At 41.4% G+C, this 23,127-nt stretch overlaps 1 protein-coding gene across 4 annotated transcripts in view; it reads right to left on the bottom strand.

Annotated features, from left to right (window-relative positions):
• Nucleotides 1-23,127, bottom strand: part of AP3S1 (adaptor related protein complex 3 subunit sigma 1) — a 57,797-nt gene that overhangs the window by 14,294 nt on the left and 20,376 nt on the right. For 2 of the 4 annotated variants that reach the window (XM_067568761.1, XM_067568763.1), the window contains exons 4-5: nt 21,771-21,842; nt 3,861-3,968 (exon numbers count right to left, since the gene is read on the bottom strand). In XM_067568761.1, coding sequence (XP_067424862.1) covers nt 3,861-3,968; nt 21,771-21,842 — 180 coding nt within the window. The remainder of the gene's footprint in view (nt 1-3,860; nt 3,969-21,770; nt 21,843-23,127) is intronic. The other 2 variants (XM_067568762.1, XM_067568764.1) reach the window with 1 other exon arrangement.

The following is a 23,127-nucleotide window of genomic DNA, read 5'->3' on the forward strand; positions in this document are numbered from 1 at the left end:
AAGAGAGAAGAATGGAAAGAGCTCGAAAAGATCAGGAGGTTTAGAAAAACGAGGTCCGACTTAAAAGAAAGACTAAATTCACACCCAATGGAACACTCCAAATAGAACACAAGTAGCCCAGTTTTAGCTCTGCAGCTTCCATATCCCTGATAGCATCCCAATGATTCTCTCCCAATCTTCCCTCCCTTAATCCCACATTGCAGTAATGTTTTTAATTCAGAGGGATTGACCAAGAATCCATTCAGGGATCAGCAATGCTGCTCCTTAGTCACAGGTGTCAGTGAAGGAAGCACATGGGACACACTTCCTCTCCCTCCAGGAAGGGGCATATTGCCTCAGTACCATACTCAGACCGTAACAGCAGGTGACAAAACAGCAGAGACAGAATCAAACCTGGGACTCCATCACAACAATATAAAGCACTACTATTCTGCCGAGGGACCCGGTTTAGCAGTCTTTGGTTTGATAAAGGAGTTTTTTACTCACATTTGTGAATCCAATAAACACATGCTTAATTCTTCATATTAAATTTCAATGAAGTCCAAATAAAAAATTGGAGCAGTTTAACTGTTCAAATGTTTATGACATACAACAAGTAAGGCAGTCAAAGTCCTTGCATTCTATTTGATTGAAACTGAACCCAAAATATTTCACACCCACCCTCTCCACTTCTCAAAATTTAAATTTATAAAATTTAAGTGAAAATGGAGGTAATTTCTGAAGATGTAGGTTAATTATATTTAGTGACACCTGCCATTTTAGCTGTAAAAGGAAAAGCAGCTTATCCTTAGCAGAACTACCTTCTGCATCCCCGCACTGAGATGAAAACCATAATAAAGCTCAAGAGCTGTAAAGGGTTTGAAAGCCTTGGTAGACTTATGAGTATGAAGTATAGACCCTATTGAAAACAGCATCTGGAGAGCTCTTGTTCATTTATTTCTAATATTGTTTCAATCAAAGCTGATCAAAACTGACAAAATCCACTGGTTTTGATTTCTAAAAGTCCTCTGTTACAAAAGAACTTAAATATATTTATCATATGGATATGGGTTTCAATTTAAGGTTTGTATCTTGTCAGTTCATCTTTGGAAAAATGATGCTGAGACACTTACAGTAACTTTGGTCAAAAAGAACAAAGGAGAAGAAATAGTGATCTGGAAATAAATGAAGATTAGGTATACATGTAACAAATGACTAATGAATTAACTGAGTAAACATTCATGACAGACTGTGGAGTATCATAATATTATAGTAACTGTGAGAGCTGAAAAAGAAAGTTACTGTACTCAAAATCTGCATTAATGAAGAGCAGATTGTGATGCTATCCACTCCATCCCAGTCACCAAGTATTTCAATTTACTATTGCTATAACTTTACCTTCTAGAATTCTTTGCTCTATATAACAGGCAAAACTGCTATGTGCCTGGTATAGGGAGCCAAAGTTCCTATGAGCCAAATTAATTACTTCTTTGTATTTTTCAATCACTTAGTTTTGTGTTGCAAGCATCATATAAAGAAAAAGGTAGTTAACTTGCAGATGAAGTAGTGGGAAAACATTTAATAGGGCTCACTGTACTCAACTGACAAATTTGAGATGAGTAATCAAAAGACTGTTCTGTAGCTGATTTAATAACAGAAATAACAAGTTAGTAAATACCTTAACTAATATTTTAGGCAGAGTTTAAATAAGTTCTTCAAACATCAGGATACAAAGTAATCTTAAGGTTTAAGAAGCATAATTTCTTAGGTTACTGTTTTGCTATAACCATCAAGAAAGATATGTAAACAAATTGCTCAATCTTACCTTATTTTATAAAGGGAAAAAAACAAAACAATATTGACCTCAAAGATCAAGACTGTCAAAAAGTTAAATAGGCATTTTGGGCATCTTATTAAATGATATAATTTATTCTTTCTAGGTATATATTGGCATAAACAGTATCATTCTCAATTTGTGTGTTTCTCAGAGTCAGTGCTGAGGTGATTAATAAGTGGTGCAAAATGGAAAATCACAGGCACAGAAAGACTGAAAGTGTTGCTATGACAGATTACAAATTAGGAGTAACAGTATAAATGGCTGGACATAAAATAGCTTCCGAGCTCATTTCTCACTTAATTTGGTAGATGTAATAACTATTTGTTTAACTGGAAACAAGTTAAGTTCACAATGTCTTCCCAACATAAATAATTTAACTTAAAATTAACTTCTGTTGTGGGTAGCATAAATGTATCTATTTAACATGGTGCCAGTATGTTCAGCTTGCATCAATTTAGAGACAGTTCCAAATTTTGCCAGTTCATTTAGAAATTTGAATAATGATAGCAATTAGCTTTCAGAAACTGATAAATTGGTCAAATGCAGGATTATTGCCTCTCACCAACAAGAATCAGCCAAGGAGGCTTAGATAACGTATTGCTGGTGTATTGGTTTACATTGCAAGTGACACAATATAAAAAGATCATAACATTCTATGCTTCAGTTATATTACTTCTAGCAAGCTCCCCATGCAAATTAAATTCAGCAACACTAAGATGAGTCATTTAGATATCAGATTAGGCAGAATCCAACGTTTGGCAATGAATTTATTAAACTACAGTTATAGCGATCTTCCAAGTGAACGGGAAATATCCAGAAGTATAAATTTGAGCATATCTTCCTACTCAAATTTATCTGGCTATTGTACATACAGAATGTAATCTTCCCACTTGAAGATATACTGAAGACCAAATCTTAGGGTTTGTCTACATCAGCGGTCCCTAAACTGTGAGGTGTGTCCCACTAAGGGGGGCACGAAGGAAAATTTGGAGGGGGACAGCGGGGCCGGGCCAGCCATAGGAGAATGGGGAAGGGGCACAACCCAGTCCCGCTCTGCCCCCAGTTCCGCTCCAGCTCTGGCTCCATTCCCCGCTTTCGACACTATCCCCGTCTGCGGCCTCCCAGTCCCCAACCATGTACCCCAACTGTGGCTCTGCTCCCAGCCACAGCTCCTGACCACAGCTTCTGCGCCGGAGGGGGTGGGCACAACAGAAAAAAGTTTGTGGACCTCTGGTCTATATCAACAATTAGACTGTGGCAAACTGGGGTCTGAATCTACCCCACCTTTGCCTGTTGCAGTCTCACTGTCTATGTGCCACCTGCAGACATGTCTTAACAGCTCATTACTGCGCTTTGATCTAGTCCTCTTTGAAACAGGACTAGCCTAAAGTGCTCTAACAAACTGTGAATGCACATCAGCAGGGTGCACATAGACAGTGAAACAATGGCAGACTAGTGTGGTGTAGCTTCAGACCTGAGTTTCTGCAGTCATGTAAGACAAGTCCTTAGCACTGCAAAAAATGCCAGAACTCCCATCTGCTTTAATGGGACCAGGATTGGGCTTCAAATGTATGCATCACACTACCCCCACTTCCACCCCAGTTTATTGTTTTGCGTTGCAGTATTACTAGAACACTGAATACATTGCCATTTATTTAACACTTTATAAGTTTGTTAGGAGACAGGTATATTATTTTTCCCCTTAAGTTCTACAGCCAATACAGGTTCCAGCATAAAAAAAACACAAGAAGCCAGAGGCCTTGAGTGAAAGAAGTTTAAAGGACTATCATTGTGCACTGATACCAATGGCAGATGTGGCTTTGTTTGATAAAAGTAACAAAAGAATAGTTAACTACTACTCTATGCAATTATTACAGAAGATGAAATGTACCACATACTATATGTGCATTGTCAATTTTTAGCACTATAAGCAAGCAGCTGTATATAGGATGGTACTGAAGGACAAACAGCAAAGGTTGCATATCATGCAGATATTATAATCATGCTTTAAGTTCAAGCTCACTATAAAGCCTCTCAGCCTTACCTCAGATTTCTCCAGTTTATTTTGTGCATCAATTTGAGTGACAATTTCATTCATGTTGGTTTCCAAAACCATTCCACCCATGACCATTTCTGCCAGAATATTATGGACCTAAGAAAGATTACAAAACAAGATGTATTTTAATCAGCAAAATACTGAGTGTCAAGGTGCCGACTACACCACTTACAGAAAATTTATATTTCTGGGTAATACCTAAACAGCCTTTTAAAAATTGTAGGGTGTAAAAAAAGTTGATAGGAGTCCAAAATCCTCTTTGCTCATAACACTGGTACAGCAAGATCATCAGCACTGCCTGTTTGCTGACTAAAACTAGAAATAAGCGGGAACACTAGTCTCCATCCCATTTTAGTCTTTTCTGCAGAGACTGTCAACAAGGGGGCCAATTAATGCTTACCTTAATTAATTAAGGGTGCCAGCATTTATGGGACTAAAGCATTTATGGGATTAAAACCATTGCTCAGAAACATACATAAGAGCAATGAGCATCTTGGACAGGCAGTTTTTTGGTATGAAATAAAAATAAATTAATTTAAGGCAAATAGACTTCAGATGGATGAGATGGTTGAGTTAATATCTTTTATTGGACCAACTTCTGTTGGTGAGACAGACAAGATTTTGAGCCATACAGAGCTTTTCTTCAGGTACAGGAAACAAACTCCCAGCATCACAGCAAAATGCAAGGTGGAACAGATTGTTTAACACAAGTAGTTAGCACATATTATAAGGGACCGCTCAAGGTAGAGTGGCCCTTTAACACCTCTGCAGTCATAAGACAAAAAGAGGGGGTTAGTGGGTTACAGATTGTTGTAATAAGGCACAAATCCATGTCTCGGTTCAGTCCATGATTTTTAGTGTCTAGTAAAATAATGAATTTACGCTCAAGCTTATCTTTTGAACGCGTTGCACAGGTTTCCTTTGAGGATGAGGAGTGATAGGTCAGATACAGCCTGATCGCTTTGTGAAAAGTGTTCACCCATAGGTGACAGGGAGTTTTTGTCTTTTATCATTTTCCAGTGTGAGTTCTGTGAGTTCTCTCAAGTGTGCAGTGATTGGCTAGTTTCACCCATATAATTGTTATTGGGGCATTTAGTGCATTGGATGACGCATAGCACATGTTGTGGTAGGCAAATGTAGGATCCAGGGATCCTGAAAGGTGTGTTATGGGGTGTGCCGATCATTGTAGTAGTGGAGATACGTCTGTAGGTTTTGCAGATGTTGTTCTGGCAGGGCCTGATGCCACTTTGAGTTGATGTGCCCCAGTCTGTGGGGAGCCTGCATCTGATGATGAGTGCAGAAAGGCCAGGGGGCTGCCCAAAGGCCAGAAGTGGAAGTTCAGGAAAGACCTCCTACAGAAAGGGGTCCCCATCAAGTAAGGGTTGTAATTGTTTGATGATACTCTGCTTGGGCTCCAGTGTGGGGTGGTAGGCGACAACCAGGGGCGTGCGGTCAGAGGCGGTCTTATCTCTGTATTGAAGCAGGCTCTCTCAGGGCATCTGGATGATCCATTCCATGACATGATCCATTTCTCTAATGGAGTGTCCCTGTCCAACAAAGGTGGCTTAAATGTGCCAAGGTGTACATCCTGGACTCTCTCCTTGGAGCACACTCTGTGGCATCTGAGTGCTTGGCTACAGACAGATTTCTTGGTGTGCTTGGGGTGGCCACTGCATCCATGAAGGTAAGTTTGGTGTACCATGGCTTTTTTTGTATATGGGTGTCTACAGGGCTCCACTGCCGAAATCAATCGTGGTGTCCAGGAAGTTGATGCTAGTGTAGGAGTGTTCCAGAGAGAGTTTAATAGATGAGTGGTGGTGGGGAAGTTGTGGTGGAAATCTATAAGGGAATTTAAGCCATCTGTCCAGAGGCTGAAAATATCAGCCATATATCTCAGGTATATCATTGGTTTCTTGGTGCATCTGTCCAGAATTTCTTCTTCAAGGCGGCCCATGAAGAGGTTGGCATATTGGGAAGCCATCCTAGTACCTATGGCTGTTCCCATGGTTTGAAAAAAGTGTATGTTGTTGAATGTAAAATTGTTATGGGTGAGGATGAACTGGATAAATTTGGCAATGTGTTTGGGGGTAGATATCTGAGGATTGTGTTCATTGTCTTAAAATATTTGAGGTAGGCAGCTATGCCATCATTGTGAGGGATGTTGGTGTATAGGGAAATGACATTTATGGTGGTAAGGATGGTGTTCTGAGGAAGGTTGTTAATATTGCAGCGTTTGTGGAGGAAGTCAGTTGTGTCCTGGAGATATGGTGAATAGTTTGAGGTCAGTTTCTATGAGCTGTGATATTCCATTAGTAAGAGTGCCGTGGCCAGATATGATGGGTCTGCGGGGCATGAGTTTATAGACTCTCTCTTGATGTAGTTTGGGGAAGGATTTGATATCCTTAAGATCCTGGGTAAATTGTAGTGTGGGGGTCTTCTATTAATTCTTTATAGTAGGTGGTATTGGAAAGTTGTCAGTTCAGTTGGCCTTGTTAATGTAGTCATCATGGTTGAGGACTACAACGATTCCCCCTTTGTCTGCTGGTTTGATCATTATCTGGTGGTTAGATTTTAGACATTGTATGGCTGTTCTCTCAGCAGTGGAGAAATTGTGGTGGATGTAATGTTTGTTAAGGATTTTGCAGTCAATTTTTTTCCTGTAGCACCTTGTCTCTCTAATATCCTGGGACCCAAACAGCTACAACTATACTGCAGACTTTAGATAGATATGTTCTAGGATTAGACGGAACAAGATTGTTCTTGCCTTCCTAACCCCTAAAAATGGTTTATTTCTGGATTCCAGGTTCCTATTTTCCTCTTAGAGAACTTACCAAAACATTACTTTGCCACAAGAGTTGATTTGGGCAACAATTAAATGGAAAAACTGATCAAGCTTCTTTAGAAATGAAAACTTTTGGAAATAAATCTACCAAAATGAAGTTCAGTGCCATTGCTGTACTCTGTTCACCTTTAAATACCTCTTATGGCATTTGTTCCTGAAGTCATTCATTTATGTGAAACAAGCACTTGAGAACATTGTCCACTGTAGATGCTTCAAAAACCTTCTAGATCAAGTTACATTTCCCAACATTAAATCCTCAAAACGACTCATATAGAAGATTAAACTTTTGTAGTTTGCCATTGCTAAATGCTACATTTACTAACATTTTAAATAAATTATACATATTTAGTTAATATTGCAAGCTTCCAAGAGTCAGAGTTTTCAGATAGTCCCAGGTACAAGAAATCAAAAAACTTTGTGCCTCTCCAATGAGCATTTTCAAAATTAGACAAGTTACTATTTTTAAGGTACTGTTTGAAACATAGTTTAAGTGTGTGAAACACACCATCCAAATAGTGCGGATCTACTACCTTCACCAACTTATGGTAAAGATATTGTAACAACTTCTAAGTTCTTGTGAAAATTTGATTACATTCTCAAAAATGGATGAGTCATAGAACACATTTGGATTCAGTGAATCTGAACCAGAAAAATTGTAACTATGTGGGATGTTTAAAAAATGAGGGAAAGCCCAGTGGGGAGAAAAGAACCTGACCAATTCATTGCTTTTCTTTCCTCCACATGGTAAAAACATTCCAAAATATGAATTTAAAACATTTACCATACATTTAGCTGCAAAGATGTAGGAGGCAGTTTCAGAAAAGAGAATCTACAAAATCAGTTTCGTGATTCAAAATAAAATTGCTTTGGAAGATAAAATTATTGATGAAAACATTTAAAGTTCTGAGCCCTAAGTTGTGGCATCTGCCCACTGTCATCACACCAACAATACTTGGAGCTATCCACATTGATTTAAATGTATTCAATGCTTATGCCCTGGTTTCAGGAAAAATACTTTCCATACGTGAATTAATCTTGACCACATATTTAGTAATGTTCAGTATTTCATCCCCATAGTAATTGTAAAGACAACCAACATTTGATAACATCTGCAGAGTTAAAAGCAAGCAATCTGACACATCAAAGCATGCTTCTTCCATCATTTTGGCTATCTGTAACATTTCCCAGTTACGGCTACAGATCAAAGAAAGAAGCAAAAAACAGAGTCAAAAGTATCATAAGATAGCGAAGTGTGAGGAGCTTAGGTATGGATTTAAAAGAATCACCACAATTCCTGTTTTCGTGCTATAAGTTTGAAGGAATATTCTATAGAACAGTACTGAAAAAGTTGCTGCTCTGACTATTTGTTAGTCTATTTCAACTGAAATGTGGTAAACACACATTCAGAGAAGAATGAACTACTCTCTTCCCTGACACGTGCTTCTGTTATAGAGAGTTTTAAGAGTCAGACCAGCAAACATTAAGGGGAATGACTAAAAATTCCTTACTAGGGTGGGTTATTTCCCCTGGAAAGTATGTGCATACTGTACATATGCATCATAACACAACCAGCAGAACTGATTGGAAAGGATAAACTAAGGATGGAGCAAAAGACACTTCACTCCTCAAATACTGGCTTTTATCTAGATTAATTCAACACCTTCCAAATTCAGAATTAAAAAAGGGAAAACAAGTGTTATTTTGGCATTAATATATTATCTAGATAATTCAAACTAATTAAAGGGGAAGGAAGAGAAAGAAGTGTCCCCCCAAAATAGTTTTATTCATTTAGAAAAGGAAATAGTTTATTGCACTATATAAATGCACAATTTTAGTAAGAGAAGCACATAACTAAAAAGGCTTATACCAAAGTAAGGAGGAGAGAAAACTGACCCATCACCTAACACAGTGTGAAATATTTAACACAAAATTAGATGTTTTTAGCATTTCACTGCAAATTTGCAAAAGTCATTTTTGCGCTCTCTCTCTCTCTCTCACACACACACACACACACACACACACACACACACACACACACACACACACACACACACACACACACACAGAGTCCTCCACTCCACCATCCCACACATATAAAACATCACTGTATTAAATAGTATCAATTGTGAGTGAAAATTAATCTTTTTTCAAGCAACTCCATTTCATTCAGATTGGAAGAGTTTTTTGTATCAAGATGCTGATACTAAAGATGGCCATTGCACAAAAAGTGAAAGTGTCTCAGTCACAAAAGTAGCTCTGAACAATGTTTTTGTACCATAAAAGTAAGTGATAGTCATTTTCACAAAGGCAAATAACATTATGGGGAAATCATAGCATATTCATCAGTCACAAAGGCCTCCCTCAAAAAAATGCTACAGTCCCTAAAAGTTATGGATAAGATGAGTAAGAAGCTACAGTGACAGTCAATAAGAGCAACGTGGGATTTGGTTAGCCTTGGAGAAGGAGACAGTACATGATGAATGTGTTTTTATCTCAACAGGAGGCAGACCCCCTGACGTATGTAAACCTCCATCATGCCTCATTAAGCCAAGAAACTAAGCTTCTTTTGCAGAGTTGTGATCATAAAATACCTTTCAGACAAGCTTACATTCCTTTCTCTCCCTATCCTACATCAGATATGCCAACGGGGGGAGTATACATGATTAATGGAATTGCCTCGTTTAACAGAGATTAGACTGAAATTCAGCATGAATATAGATGGTATTTAATTTAATTATTATCCTCCTTTGAATTTTTGGTTTTAAGTTCTATATCCTTGTCTTCCTTTTGAAGCACAGGAATAAGTGATGAACATCTCTGAGAGAATTGGACAGAGCTGAAGGTTAAGTCAGAGTTTTTAGTTAATTCTTCCTAGACCAGCTCATGCTTGCTAGCTAGTAAAGAATCTTACAGAACCATATTTGGAACTTCAAATAAGCCAATGAGAAGGTGGCAGAAAAACAAATATTCACATTTCTTTGAGCTTACCTCTTCTTACTGCATGGATATAAAATACACCTACTAAATAGGATTCAGCTGGTAAGAAATATATTTTGTAAAGTATTTCTCAGTCACTCTCTTACCACCTCACTAGTAAGAGCTACCGAGTCAAAGCTCTTGAAACCATAACATTATTAGGGCCAAACTCAGCTCTGATTTAACCTACCTCCTCCAAAAATTTTGCAATTTTGTAAGTAGTGTCAAACTTGGGTCAGGCTTTAAAAACTAAAGGTGCTTCTAAACGAATAAGAGTAATGCTGCCACAGCTTTCCTAAAATTACATAAATTAGTCAGCACATCCCTATTCAGAAGTGTTTTTTCTCTATTATGTGATTGGCAAAGTAAGTTACAATGTATAACTTTATGGTGCAGAGTTAGATTTTTCATTGTTATCTGAAGTGCAGCAGTGCCAGAAACCTGTACTTTTCATTATAATCAGCAAATGCCACTTTCAGGAGAAAAGCAAATGCAGAGAATTACGGACAGATTAAGTGTAACAGAGATGTAAATATTATTATTTCTGCTAAAATATACAATACAATGGAGTAAATATAACTGACTTACATCATCTTTTATTTAAGAAGCACTGAAATCCACCACAGCCTCGGAATGCCTCTAAAAAACCCGTTTCCATGTGCTATAGAAGCAATACGGGCATTGTTCACACTACATAGCTACTGGTAACTAAACCAGCTGGACAGCAATGCTGTAGGTAGCAATGATGCGATGTATCCAAAACAGCCACATAACTTGGCCTCACATCCACAGTGGCTCTGGACTACAGTGTTAAAGCTGTGGTACTCTCTGGATACCTATCCAAGAGACCCTGGTATGACTCCCCTCCCAAGGGAATCTTCCCTAAGGGCTGGTTCACACTGACTGCGCGATTTGGCGGCAGTCGACGGGATTTACACAAACTACAAAGAGTAGTTTGTGTAACTGATGTTGACTGCTCAGCTTCCCTTCTGCGCGCTGTTCACACTGTGTCCGTCGACTCAGCGCTACACTACTTGAGGGGGTGGACTTACTCGGTCGACATCCTGATCGATTAAGCAGGTCTCACTGACCGCTCAATCAATCCTGAAAGATCGATCTGGCGACGGCAATTTTGCCGCCGTCAGTGTAAATGTAACCTAAGCCTCTAGCTACCAGTGCCATTTCCTAGTCCTTTCCCCAAAATGAAGTCTAGAATGAACTCTCACTCTTTGCGCAGCAAGCAAAACTTCTGCTGGAGCTTTTGAAAAGCAGTTATGAGGTGTCTGAGGAAGGGCACCGGAGGATGTCTGAGCAATACCTGAAGAAAGCCAGAGTGAGACGGCTAATTCATTGAGTCTTTGGCTGCAATGGACACTATCACCTACCTTTAGAGATGCTAACTCAACCACGAGCCCCGGAATATATTGACAGAAATGTATACTACTTAATGGTAATGAAGGCATCAGAGGATTACTGTGGCAGGCACTTGGATATCTACATACAGTGGACAAGCAAAGTGCCAGTGTGTTCAAAAACTGGCTTTTTCCAAGAGTGGGCAGAGAGGGACTGTCCCACTGAGCAACACTGATATTAATATTCTTTCTATGCACACACTGATTCTAAGGTACTCTGTATATCCATTTTTGCCATGGTCACAGAATATATTTCTTAATTACACAAACACTGAGAGATTCACAGATTCTAAGGCCACAGCATACCACGGTGACTATCTGGTCTGTAACACAGGCCACAGAACATCTCCAAAATAACTCCTATTTGAACCAGAGGAGTGCTTCTCAAACTTTTTGTATTGGTGTTACTTTTCACACAGCAAGCCTCTGAGTGTGACCCCCTGACCTCCATGGGTGCCTCCGCATTGCCCACAGGAGATCCCCACACCCTCTCTGTCCCCAGCCCCTGCACTGTACCCCCTTTGCCCCTAACCCCAGCACCCGTCCTAATGCATCCACCTGGGGAAACTGATCTGCATGTATGGAGCATCTGGTATTGCTGCTCGCTGCCCCTTCCAACGCTGCTCCTCTGGGGGTTGGGGAAGGGGGAGTGAGAAGCAACATCAGGGCTCCCTGCATCCAGGTAACTTGCTCCACCTGGGTTGTGTAAGGGGAGGGCAGAGAGCAGCAGCTCCTGATGCGCGCCTCACGGCACTGTCCAGGTGCGGAAAGTGACTGCAGAGGGGTGAGCAGTATCTGTGTGTCACTGCTTGTCCCTCTCCCCACGTTCCTCTGCCGGGAAGAAGGGAGGCTCACAGCCCTGCACCTGCTTGGGCTTGGGGCTCACAGCTCGCAACCCTCACATAACCACTATGTTACCCCCCCTGAGGGTTTGTTACCCCCAGTTTGAAAACTAGTGAACTAGAGCATCTTTTTCAGAAAAAGAGAAGAACTGATTCAACCAAAGTTACAGCATATGCAGCATCATTGTGGAATATGTTTTGGGAGACTGAAAACAAGGAGGAAGATGTGTGTTGACCTGGAATAAGGTCAGGCAGAAATACAACAATACCACCTGTCTGATGTATTTTGCATGATGAGAAAGCAGAGGTGAGGTCTTTAATACATGGCAGACTGAAGAAGCAACAGGATTTACAGCAGCTAATAGACTGGGGACCGACGAGCTGGGCAGCAGCTCTGCAGAAAAGGACCTGGGGGTAACAGTGGATAAGAAGCTGGATATGAGTCAGCAGTGTGCCCTGGTTGTCAAGAAGGCTAATGGCATATTGGGCTGCATTAGGAGGGGCATTGCCAGCAGGTCACGGGAAGTGATTATTCCCCTCTATTCGGCATTGGTGAGGCCGCATTTAGAATATTGTGTCCAGTTTTGGGCCCCCCACTACAAAAAGAATGTGGACAAGTTAGAGAGAGTGCAGCGGAGGGCAACCAAAATGATTAGGGGGCTGGAGCACAGGACTTATGAGGAGAGGCTGAGGGAACTGGGCTTGTTTAGTCTGCAAAAGAGAAGAATGAGGGGGATCTGATAGCGGCCTTTAACTACCTGAAAGGGGGTTCCAGGGAGGATGGGGCTAGGCTGTTCTCGGTGGTGGCAGATGACAGAACAAGGAGCAACGGTCTCAAGTTGCAGGGCAGGAGGTCTAGGTTGGACATTAGGAAAAAGTTTTTTACTAGGAGGGTGGTGAAGCACTGGAATGGGTTACCTAGGGAGGTGGTGGAATCTCCATCCTTAGAGGTTTTTAAGCTGAGGCTTGACAAAGCCCTGGTTGGGATGATATAGCTGAGGTTAGTCCTGCTTTGAGCAGGGGGTTGGACTAGATGACCTCCTGAGGTCCCTTCCAACTCTAATATTCGATGATTCTATGATAGAGCGCCAGAATGACAGTATATCTGAGACTGCTACTAACATAAGAATTTGTGCAATTTTGAGGTTATGTACATGCATAACCCATTAATACTCTCTCATGTTAAATAATGGTTTCTACTTGTTTTCTTTGGGGGGGAATATATATAAAGAAGTGAACTGATGTAGTTTTGATATTCAAGGACAACAAGCTTGATGTGCAAGTTACACACAGACTTCCTTTTCCAGAAAGGTCTATTATATACGAACAATGTTGCAGACCAGCTTCAGTTGCAAAATAAGTTGACATATACACACACTACAAAGGGAAAGATATTACAGGTCCATAAAATGCGTCTCAGAAGGACAACAGTTTTCCTTTACATGATCCTGTATAGAAGTGGAGTAATTGTGAAAGAGCTGCAGGCTTCAAAAGGTTGTGCTGTACTGTGTATGTTTAAACTGTGATATTGGGTAAGATATTGGGGCAAAAGCCCCAAGAGCCAGTCACTGCATCACTGCTGCACTGTGCAACAGTAGTGGAATAACTGTTTAATTGGGGCTAATATGCCAGCAGCTTCTGTCCTCACCGGCAAGGCACTGGTGGAGACTGACATGGTGAAGGACAAAATGGGGTTTAGCCCTGCGTTTCACAAGTCTAATTCCAACACTGTGCACGTGTGCACACATACAGGCCTCCGATGAAAAAAATATTTCCATTAATAATAGACATTTACAGATAGGCAAAGTAAGAAAAACACTGCTTGAGAACTTAAGAGTTTGATTTTAGGATGTTTACTTTGTATATTTTGACATGTGATAACTGACAATTTGTGTTTAATGCTTATAAAGCTTTAACTTCTCAAATCTCAATGTCTACTATCATCAAATAATTGTCTGAACCTCCTCCCCCTGCATTTCCTTCAACTGTGAAAGTTTAAACTAAAAAAAATGCTTAAAAACAAACATCAATATTATCCATTGAAATGGAAAAAAAAAAGAAGAAAATTGAATTCTGCCAAGCCAACTTTTATGCCATTGGGCACAGGTGTGTGTGTGGATGCAATGCACATTACTGATACAGTAGGTGGTAAGCGTGTAAAATTTCTCTCAAGTATACACAAGTCCACAATGAAAGTGTTTAGGACAATCCGGAATAGCAGTTGCTTAAGAATAGTTTCTTCACATTTCCTATTCACAAAGCTACTTACTTGCAGCATTCTAACATTTAATGTTTGTAAGAATTTCCCTATCTAATTCATAAATTACAAACTACTCTCATGATCAGCCTGGATAACTCAAAGGACCATGAACTGCAGCCAAGTGGATCTTTGAATGTAATTACTTAAAATAGCAAGTGAAAACACCTTAGCATTCTACATGTATGTAATGTCACACACAATCACATTCGTACGCCACATTATTCCCTCCCTTCTCCCAAGAAGTCTCTTTATTTAAGCATCCACACAGAGATATTGATTTAGTTTTATTCTGTGCAAATTTGTGTTTCAGTTTTCTATATGGAAATGAGAAAACTTCAATTATGGTTAGTAATTTTTAAATCCTGTATCCTAATTATGGTCAGTAATATTTAAATGTTGTATCCTATTCACTCCCTCCCCCTCCTCAGACTTATGTTATTTAAAATACAAACATGCAATCGCAGCAGCAAGAAATTGGAAGCAGAGACACCAAGTGAGAAACAGTAACATCAATTCTTCTCCCTTCCCTGAAAGGATGGAACAAATATATTCCTCTCTAATTGTAAACACATTTCCCATTAATGAGTTCCATAGCGAGAAAAATATTTGTGCAATATCATATTTGTTCAAAATATTAATCCTTTTTATTGGTATGCAAAGATACAGGTTTTCCTTAATTAAAAAATGTGACGTGGCAGCAGTGTATTCAAAAGGCACCTGAAGCTTACAGTCTTATGCTTATATTCCTGAGACAAATCAGGCTGCTAGAAATTCCTTAAAACTAACCTAGCAATATGAAGAAGTTTCAGATTCTAAAAGACTTGACAAAAAAAAAAAAAAAAAAAGCTAAGGATTTTCTGACAGCAAGACTGTTTCCTGCTTCCACTCCATACTTTGCCTATAAGCACAGATGTTTCACATGCATTGGTAAATGCTGATAAGGAATACATAAAGGGAAAGTTCCCCTAGCAAAATCTGTTGAAGAAATATTTTCTGCTCTTCACAAACTTTACTGTTTCGTGCTGGGATTCACTGTTCCAGGTAAAGAGGGGGAAAAAAAGGAAAACTCTTGAAAGAAATTATGATACTCCCAGAGATGCTAGCAAAGGCGCCAAAATGAAATGGAGTAGTAAAAGTACTGTAGTATCTATGGAACTATATATATAAAAAGGGAGACTAAAAGGAAGGTCAGTAGTTTCATAAGTATAATTTACAAAGTGTGTCCCACCCCACTCCGACAGACTGTTATGCTAAATCTGACAGTGCAGAGGATTGACAGTCATGCTTATGTGGAGAAAAGCTTTACCATTAGAGCTAGCCCTCTGTTCTGGGTTATAGAGTTACGGTTAACTCATTTTTCATTTCTGAGTTTTATCTTATTAACCAAGACTGATACAGTAATTACCACGGTTCCCTTCAACTTTGCATTTTCTGCCTAGAGTCCCTTCTAGCAGTGGCTTTCAGTGTTTTCCTGCTTTGAGCCCATGCCCATATCCATAATGATCCTCTCCTCTGCAGGAGGTCCCATATCCAAGGTTGGGGGACACTGCCTTATGGAGATGCAATATGAGCATTCAGTGCTTATAGAATCCTCTTCATTTTCATATCAAACTTTTCAAACCCTAATCATCCAAACCCTCCTTTTCGGTCATTACTCCCAAGATTTTGAGTTTATCGCTATGTTGCCACATAATTTCTAAGGCCTAGTCTACACTACAAACTTAGGTTGATGGAAGCCGCGTGTTATGTTAACTTAATTACTCCACCCCCACAAGAGGTGTAGCACTTAATTTGATGTTGATGGGTGGACAGAGAGGCCGGGTAGACGCAACGTTGTGTAAGTCAACTGAATTGGCCTCCAGGAGGTGTCCCACAATGCTCTGCTGTGACTGCTCTGGAGATCATTTTCAACTCCCCTGCACAGCAGCCAGGCACACAGTAAACAGCCCCTCCCCTGTGAAAGCCCCAAGATATTTTGAATTCCCATTTCCTGTTTGATCAGCATAAAAAGCTCGGTAGCCCTGCTGAGCATGGCAACCCAAACCCACTCCCACCTGGAGTACACAGGAGGTGGTGGATCTTACTGGTCTGTGGGGAGAAGAGTCTGTGCAGGTACAGCTCCGATCCAGCCATATAAACGTAACATCTACTAAAAAAAAAAATCACACAGGGCATGGGGGAAAAGGGCTACACCAGGGACATGCAGCAGTGCCACGGGAAAAATCAAAGAACTTTGGCAGTCGTACCAGAAGATGAGAGGTGGACAGTCATTCTGGTTCTGCACCACAGACATGCCACTTCTACAATGAGCTGCATGCAATTCTCAGCAGCGACCACACCACCCCAAAAGCAACTTGGATACCTCCCAGGAGTCTGAATCCCAGGTCCCCTCAGACAACAACAAGGAGGATATTTTGGATGAGGAAAAGGAGGAGAATGGAAGACAGGAGAATGAGGGATCCATTCTCCTGGAGAACGAGGAGCTATTCTCAGGAATACAAGCATAAGGCTATAAGCTTCAGGTGCCTTTTGAGCAGTCCAGCCCGTTGCAGGAGAGCATTGGGGCAGAGCGTGATGCCAGGAAAGGCAGCTCAGGTGAGTACGCTATTCCAATCAAACTGTAGGAGTTATATGCTCTTATGTTTAACATAAAAAAAAAGGGAGGTGCAGTAGATATCTGCTTCCCAGTGTTACACCAGTTACAAGATGGCGCCCCCCGCCCCCGGAAAAGACTGTTTATATGCACAGGGATGGCCCAGGAATCCTCCATGGAGATCTCCAAGAAACTTTCATGGAGTTATTCCACAATCCTTTACAGAATGTTTCTGGGGAGGGCTGCCTCATTTCTTCCACCACAATATGACACTTTCCACGCCATTCCAGTATTAACTCGGTTGGCATCATTGTGGTATACAGCATAGTAGTATAAGGACCAGTTCTATATCCAAATGCTTGCGGCATCTATTCCCTTGCTGCCTCTGTTACTCACAGGAGCCTGGTATCACATAGGGGAGACAGTGGAAGTTCTCTTACAAGTGCCCATACCGCAAACAATAGAGCCTGTGATCTACGACCCAGAGTGATTTCCGGGTCCCTCAGCCATGGTTTCCCGAGCATGCTAGTGGTTTGGGTGACAAGGATCAGCGTGGACCTCAGAATCTGCAAGCCCACGGCAACTACAACTGGCAGCATTAAGGGAAAAGGGGGTCAGGGAAAGCTCCTTTGTTCTCCGCTGGCCGCAACCACCCCTCTTTTCCCCCGGGCTGCCTTAGACAGAGACTGCACTTTGGGAAGCTTTATGGTGGTCCCTGGACTCCAAGCACCATCCATGTTGCTATGGGGAGAGGGCATTGGCCAGCTGCCCACCTATGCCTCTGATGAGGGCTGCCCACAAGTTGCAGCACAAGGCCCAGGCCACTGGGCCATACTCATAATGGCTGGAACAGCAAACTGCTCCATTGAATAGCTAAGAATACTGATAATGTTCTTGCTTGCATTTGAGTGCAATAAGGGAGGGAATTTTAAAACAGCAACTTTGTACTAGACCCAGTGTATGCACTGATAATGGCCGCCTTATGCTTTGCATGCCTTACAGTGGAAAGCTTGGCCTTCAGTACTTCCCTCCACACCAGCAGAGGGGATTTTGCAGATTAGAAGAAGGAAAAAAAGAACACATGACGACATGCACTGGGGACAGCTGACACAGAGCTAAGAGCCTGGAGGAAGTCATTGTCTGAAAAACTGAACATAGACATGGAGAGCATCACAGGAGCATGAGCGTGCCATGCAGGATGAGATGCTGTGGATTATGAAGGACCACCTCAGACATGTTGAGGTGTCCGGCTGAGCTTCAAGAAAAGCAGCTTGAGACTAGATTCCCTCTGCAGAGCAGCCTGCAAGCATTGCCCTGTTCCCAATCCCCATCCCCCAAATGTTCCAGGAGGCGGGGTGTGGGAAGGGAAGGTGCACTATCCCTGTCACTGGGGGCAGATACTAAGTACCATTAGCAGTATCACTCAACATTGGGGGAGGGTACTAAGAACAAATGCAGCCATTTGAAGGCCTCTGATGGACAAGACTTCTGTGCTTTCACAGATAAGCTGACTTGGTTTGTCCTCTCCCAATTTTATCACGCTATTTGCCCAAGGTTTTAAATTATTTTCCTGGTCTTTCAGTTTTTTAATGTTTGTGAAAATAAAAGTCAATGTCTGGAGAATTAAATACTCTTTATTTATTCCAAGCATGGCGGTTGGAAGGGAAGGTGCAGGGAAACTGATGCACCGGAGGGATGGTATGGGAAGGCACAACGCAGATTAGTAGCACATGATATTGTAGCTCATTACTGAAACAGGTATTCAAAGCCTCCCGGACACTCAGAGCTTCTCACTGAACTCTTCTTATTGTCCTGGTATCTGGGTGCTCAAAATTAGCTGCCAGCCTATCTGCCTCCATATCCCACCCTTCAGAAACCTCTCCCCCTTTGCCTCACAGATATTATGGAGCACACAGCAGGCAGGGAAAAAACAATGGGGATATTGCTTTCACTAAGGTCTAACTGAGTAAGCAAACTGCACCAGCAACCCATTAAACATCCAAAGGCTCCTTCCACCACCATTCTGCATTTGCTCAGCCTATTGTTGAGCTGCTCCTTACTGCTCTCCAGGGGGCCAATATACAGCTTCATAAGCCATGAGAGTAAGGGGTAGGCTGGGTCTCCTAGGATCACTGTTGGCATTTCAACATCATCCGTGGTTATTTTGCAATCTGGAAAGAAAGTCCCTGCTTGCAGCTTTCTGAAAAGACTTATGTGCCTAAAGATGTGTGCACCATGCAACTTTCCTGACCGTCCCACCGTGATGTCAACGAAGCCGCCCCTGTGATCCACCAGTGTCTGCAACACCATTGAAAAGTATCCAAGATAGGGATGCGTGCGCCCTCTATCGCCCCACTGCAGTTAGGGAAATCTATTGCAACAAAACCATCCACTATGTCTTGCACATTGCCCAGAGTCGCTATCCTTCTTAGCAGAAGCTGATTAATGGCCCTGCACACTTGGATCACAGCAACCCCCATGGTGGATTTCCCAGCTCTAAATTGGTTTCCCACTGACTGGTAGCAGTCTGGTGCTGCAAGTTTCCACAAAGCAATTGTCACTCGCTTCTCCACTGTCAGAGCAGGTCTCATTTTAGTGTTGCTGTGAATCAGGGCTGGGGAAAGCTCTGCAAAGTCCCTTGGAAGTGGCCTTCCGCATTAGAAAGTTCTGCGGCCACTGCTCATCATCCCATAGCTGCAGAATGAAGAGATCCCACCAGTGAGTGCTTGTTTCCCAGGATCAGAAACAGCGCTCCACCGTGGTCAGCTGCTGCACGACTGCCAGCGGCCACTGGAAATCATTTCATTCTATGGCTTGCAGCACGGCTGCTTGAATGATATTGCAGTGTTCCGTGCAGCGGCTCCTCTCTTGCCTCTGCAATACTGAAGGATAAGGCACAGGGCGTTTGTGATGCTCACAACAAGAGTGCAGGGTTGAGCCAGGTCCATGTTTCTCAGGTTATGACGTAGGTGTGGTTAAGCCAGGCGTTCAAAAAAAGGTGCAAAAAAGTATGGGTTGTTTGCCATTGATATCACGGTAGAGAGGGAGGAAACTGTATAATGAGAGGTTGAAGCCATATTCCCATTTCATCCTGCGACAATGTTTTGGTCCCACGAGGCATTGCAAGCCCTTCCCAAAACCCTCTGCTGCTAGCTGCACTGTGGAATAGCTACCAGGCAGCACTACTCTTTGCACTGATTCAAGCGCTGTTAGTATGGACACACTCCACCGACACAATGACCATGGTGTGGACACGCCCAATCGACTTAATTACGGCAGCATATGGATGTCGACTGACATTAAGTCAACTTAACTTTGTAGTGTAGACATGCCCTATGCTTTCAGTTGCTGCATTATTTTAAACTATTAAAGTAGTTTCTGGTTGTATTAAATAGTTCCAGGAATCAGACTGGAAACCAATTAATGGAGGTACTTGTCAAAGTCCTGGTCAGAACTGCAGCCCCACCCACCATTGAAGACACAGACCAAGTGATTGTTGTCACCAGTACCAATTAATTCTGACTCTCCCCACAACAGACCATTTAATTCTCCATTGATAGACTCTTCATATACAACTGATACATGACCCCCTAGAAAACATACAGATCACCCACATTAGATAGATTCCACACACAGTAGACTGCCCTCCCCTCCCCGTCCCCTCACTGGATATGCCTGGGTCCAATTAAGTTTTCAGGTTTCCCTATTGCATACCTGACCACTTTTGCAAGTAAGGGCATAACTTTAGGCCTGCAGGTTTGAAAATATTGGCCTCCGTCATTAGTGGATTCTGTCCCTGGATTGACTGAGCACCTTTACTTGACGAAAAAAACTGTTTTTGTCAAAGAGACACCCGCAAGGTCATAATTAAATATTTGTCTATGACCGTTTGCAATTTCAACAGTAAACAACATTACCAACAGTCAGGAAACTTAATTTTTACTTTTCTTTTGGGGGGGCGGGAAAAGCACAACTAAATTATTACTGTGAAATTGTAATGAACTCTTCAGGCATATGGTATCAGTTCAAACATCAGCACAGATCTATTCAAATTTTCAATGATCAGAATCAACAGGTAAGCATTCCTTCTTTAAGAAGGATACAGTCAGTTTGCAATAATCTAGTCAGCTTCAAAAGGTGTTTTTCAGGTAGTACCACTTGCCCTCTTCCCCTTTCCAGTTTTTGGGGCATCAGTATCACATTTCCCTTTAACGTTTTTCTTATCTGCTGAGGTGTGAAAAACTCACAAAGAGGGGGAAATGACTGACTGCATATAAAGTGCAGACATATACACAAAGCAAATGCAATGAAAAAATGGAAAGAAATAACTATTTTTCTCCAATCTCTCTCAACTATAGTCATTTTAGATGTTACTTGTAGTCAGAAGTTGATAGATTGCATTAGTAATAGCATGTCCCTGCACCAGACTAATAAATAAGTCAATCATATCATATAGCTGGGAGTTCTCACAGAATCCTCTGTTTAAACGTGAGAAAAGACATGAATGTCTATTTGGGGTTCAATACAGAATCCATCCCACCCCCAGTATGCTAACTCAGTTTCTGAGTTATACATTCATAATAAAATATGAGAAAGGCAACTGCTGGATTTGGAATGCTAAAATCCCAAATTAATGTCAATTCTGAGTAACATATCATTATAAAAGAAACCTGGACAAAATATTTCTCGACACCATCAGCTACCCTCATCATTAGAACAATATTCTAGTGTCTTTGATTTTGCATTTATATATACAGTTAGATTGCAGACAACTCCTAACTAAGAATACTAATGAATTTCATTTTTCATTCTTAAATACTTTTTGCACTTTAAAAATAATTTGATAGAAACTGACAAGATTTCACCAACAACAAGGGTGGGACAGTTATCCACTCTGTCAGATTCAGGACTAAATGTTTCTTGTCGAGAAGAATATTTGGTTCAACTGATATTATAGTAGGTCACCACAGTACCTTGTCTACATGGAAAATTAAATCCAGTTCACAGACATTTTCAAAACATTTGTCTAGTGTTTCCACGAACACCTGTGGAAGATAAAAAAAAAAAAAAAGCAAAAGGTCAAGGTTTAAGAGCAACTTAATCATTCCAGATTTATTAAACTTCAAACATGGTACATACGGAAAACAGAAATCATGTAGATTTTACAAAGCCTAATGTGTCTGAAAAACATGTGGTTAACACTATTATTAGGGTCCTGTAATGCTGGCAGGCCCCAGGCAAACAGGTGTGTAAAGGAAGACAGCTTTTAATGCAACTCTGCGATGTGGTCAAGAGGTTACACACATACAAAAGAAGTTAAAGAATAGTCACACATTGAAAGAACACTCCAAGAATATCTATGCTGCGATTTTATGCAGTTGTGATCTGAACCTTTTCTTCTAATTTAATTGGGATGCCAACTATCTAGTAAAAACGAGTTTCATCTGTTTATTTTTACGAATTAATTTATTATTTATATTCCAGTAGCCCGAGGGCCCCCATTCTCTTGCCAATTTCTTCCAAGAGAAAATTGCTACAATGTGACCGGACCCTCCCACTTCTCTTGGCTTGCCTTCTCTTCCCCTCCTACCAACACTCTCCTCTGCTTCTTTCCCCAGCACAAGTTTCTCTTGTACTCTCCTCCTTTATCACCTCTCTTGGCCCTAGTGACCTCATCCCATCCCATTTCTTGATCTCATCCCCTCCCTTATTCTTCTCCTTAATTTCTTTCACTCCACTGGCTGCTCCCCACTACCCCCCACAATACACGTGATTTAGTCTGTCCCATCCTAAATAAAACCCACCCTTTACCCCACTTGCCTCTTCAACTACTGCCCATGTCCGTTCTCCCATTCACTGCACGTGCTGTCTATAACAACTGTCTGAAGTTCCACTCCTCCAGTTCCATCACAGACTGGATTCCACCCCAACACTCCACTGAAATCGCTCTTACCAAATTCTCTAATGACCTTGTCCTAGCTAAAGCTAAGAACTAGTTCTCCATCCTCAATCTGTCACCCACCTTCTACGCAGCCAACCACGCTCTCTTTGAAATGCTGTCCTCCTTTGACTTATATCACTTTCCCCTCACTTTGTTCTCCTAATTGATCCGTCAGCTCCCATTCCCTTTCCATCTTTCTGTGAGGGTTCCACAAGGCTCCATCCTTGCTCCTCTTCTGTTCTCCCTTTGCACCTGATCTCTGGATAATTTCATTTGCAAACACAAATTCAATTATCACCTCTATGCTCAGAACTCACAGACCAATCCCTTTGCTCCAGAACGGTCTCCTTCTGTCCAAACTAAAATCTCAGCCCGTCTCTCTGACATCT

Source organism: Emydura macquarii, unplaced genomic scaffold (genome assembly GCF_026122565.2).
Source record: "Emydura macquarii macquarii isolate MOO-44397 ecotype Brisbane River unplaced genomic scaffold, CSIRO-AGI_Emac_v2 contig_2897, whole genome shotgun sequence".
Lineage (NCBI taxonomy): Eukaryota > Metazoa > Chordata > Testudines > Chelidae > Emydura > Emydura macquarii.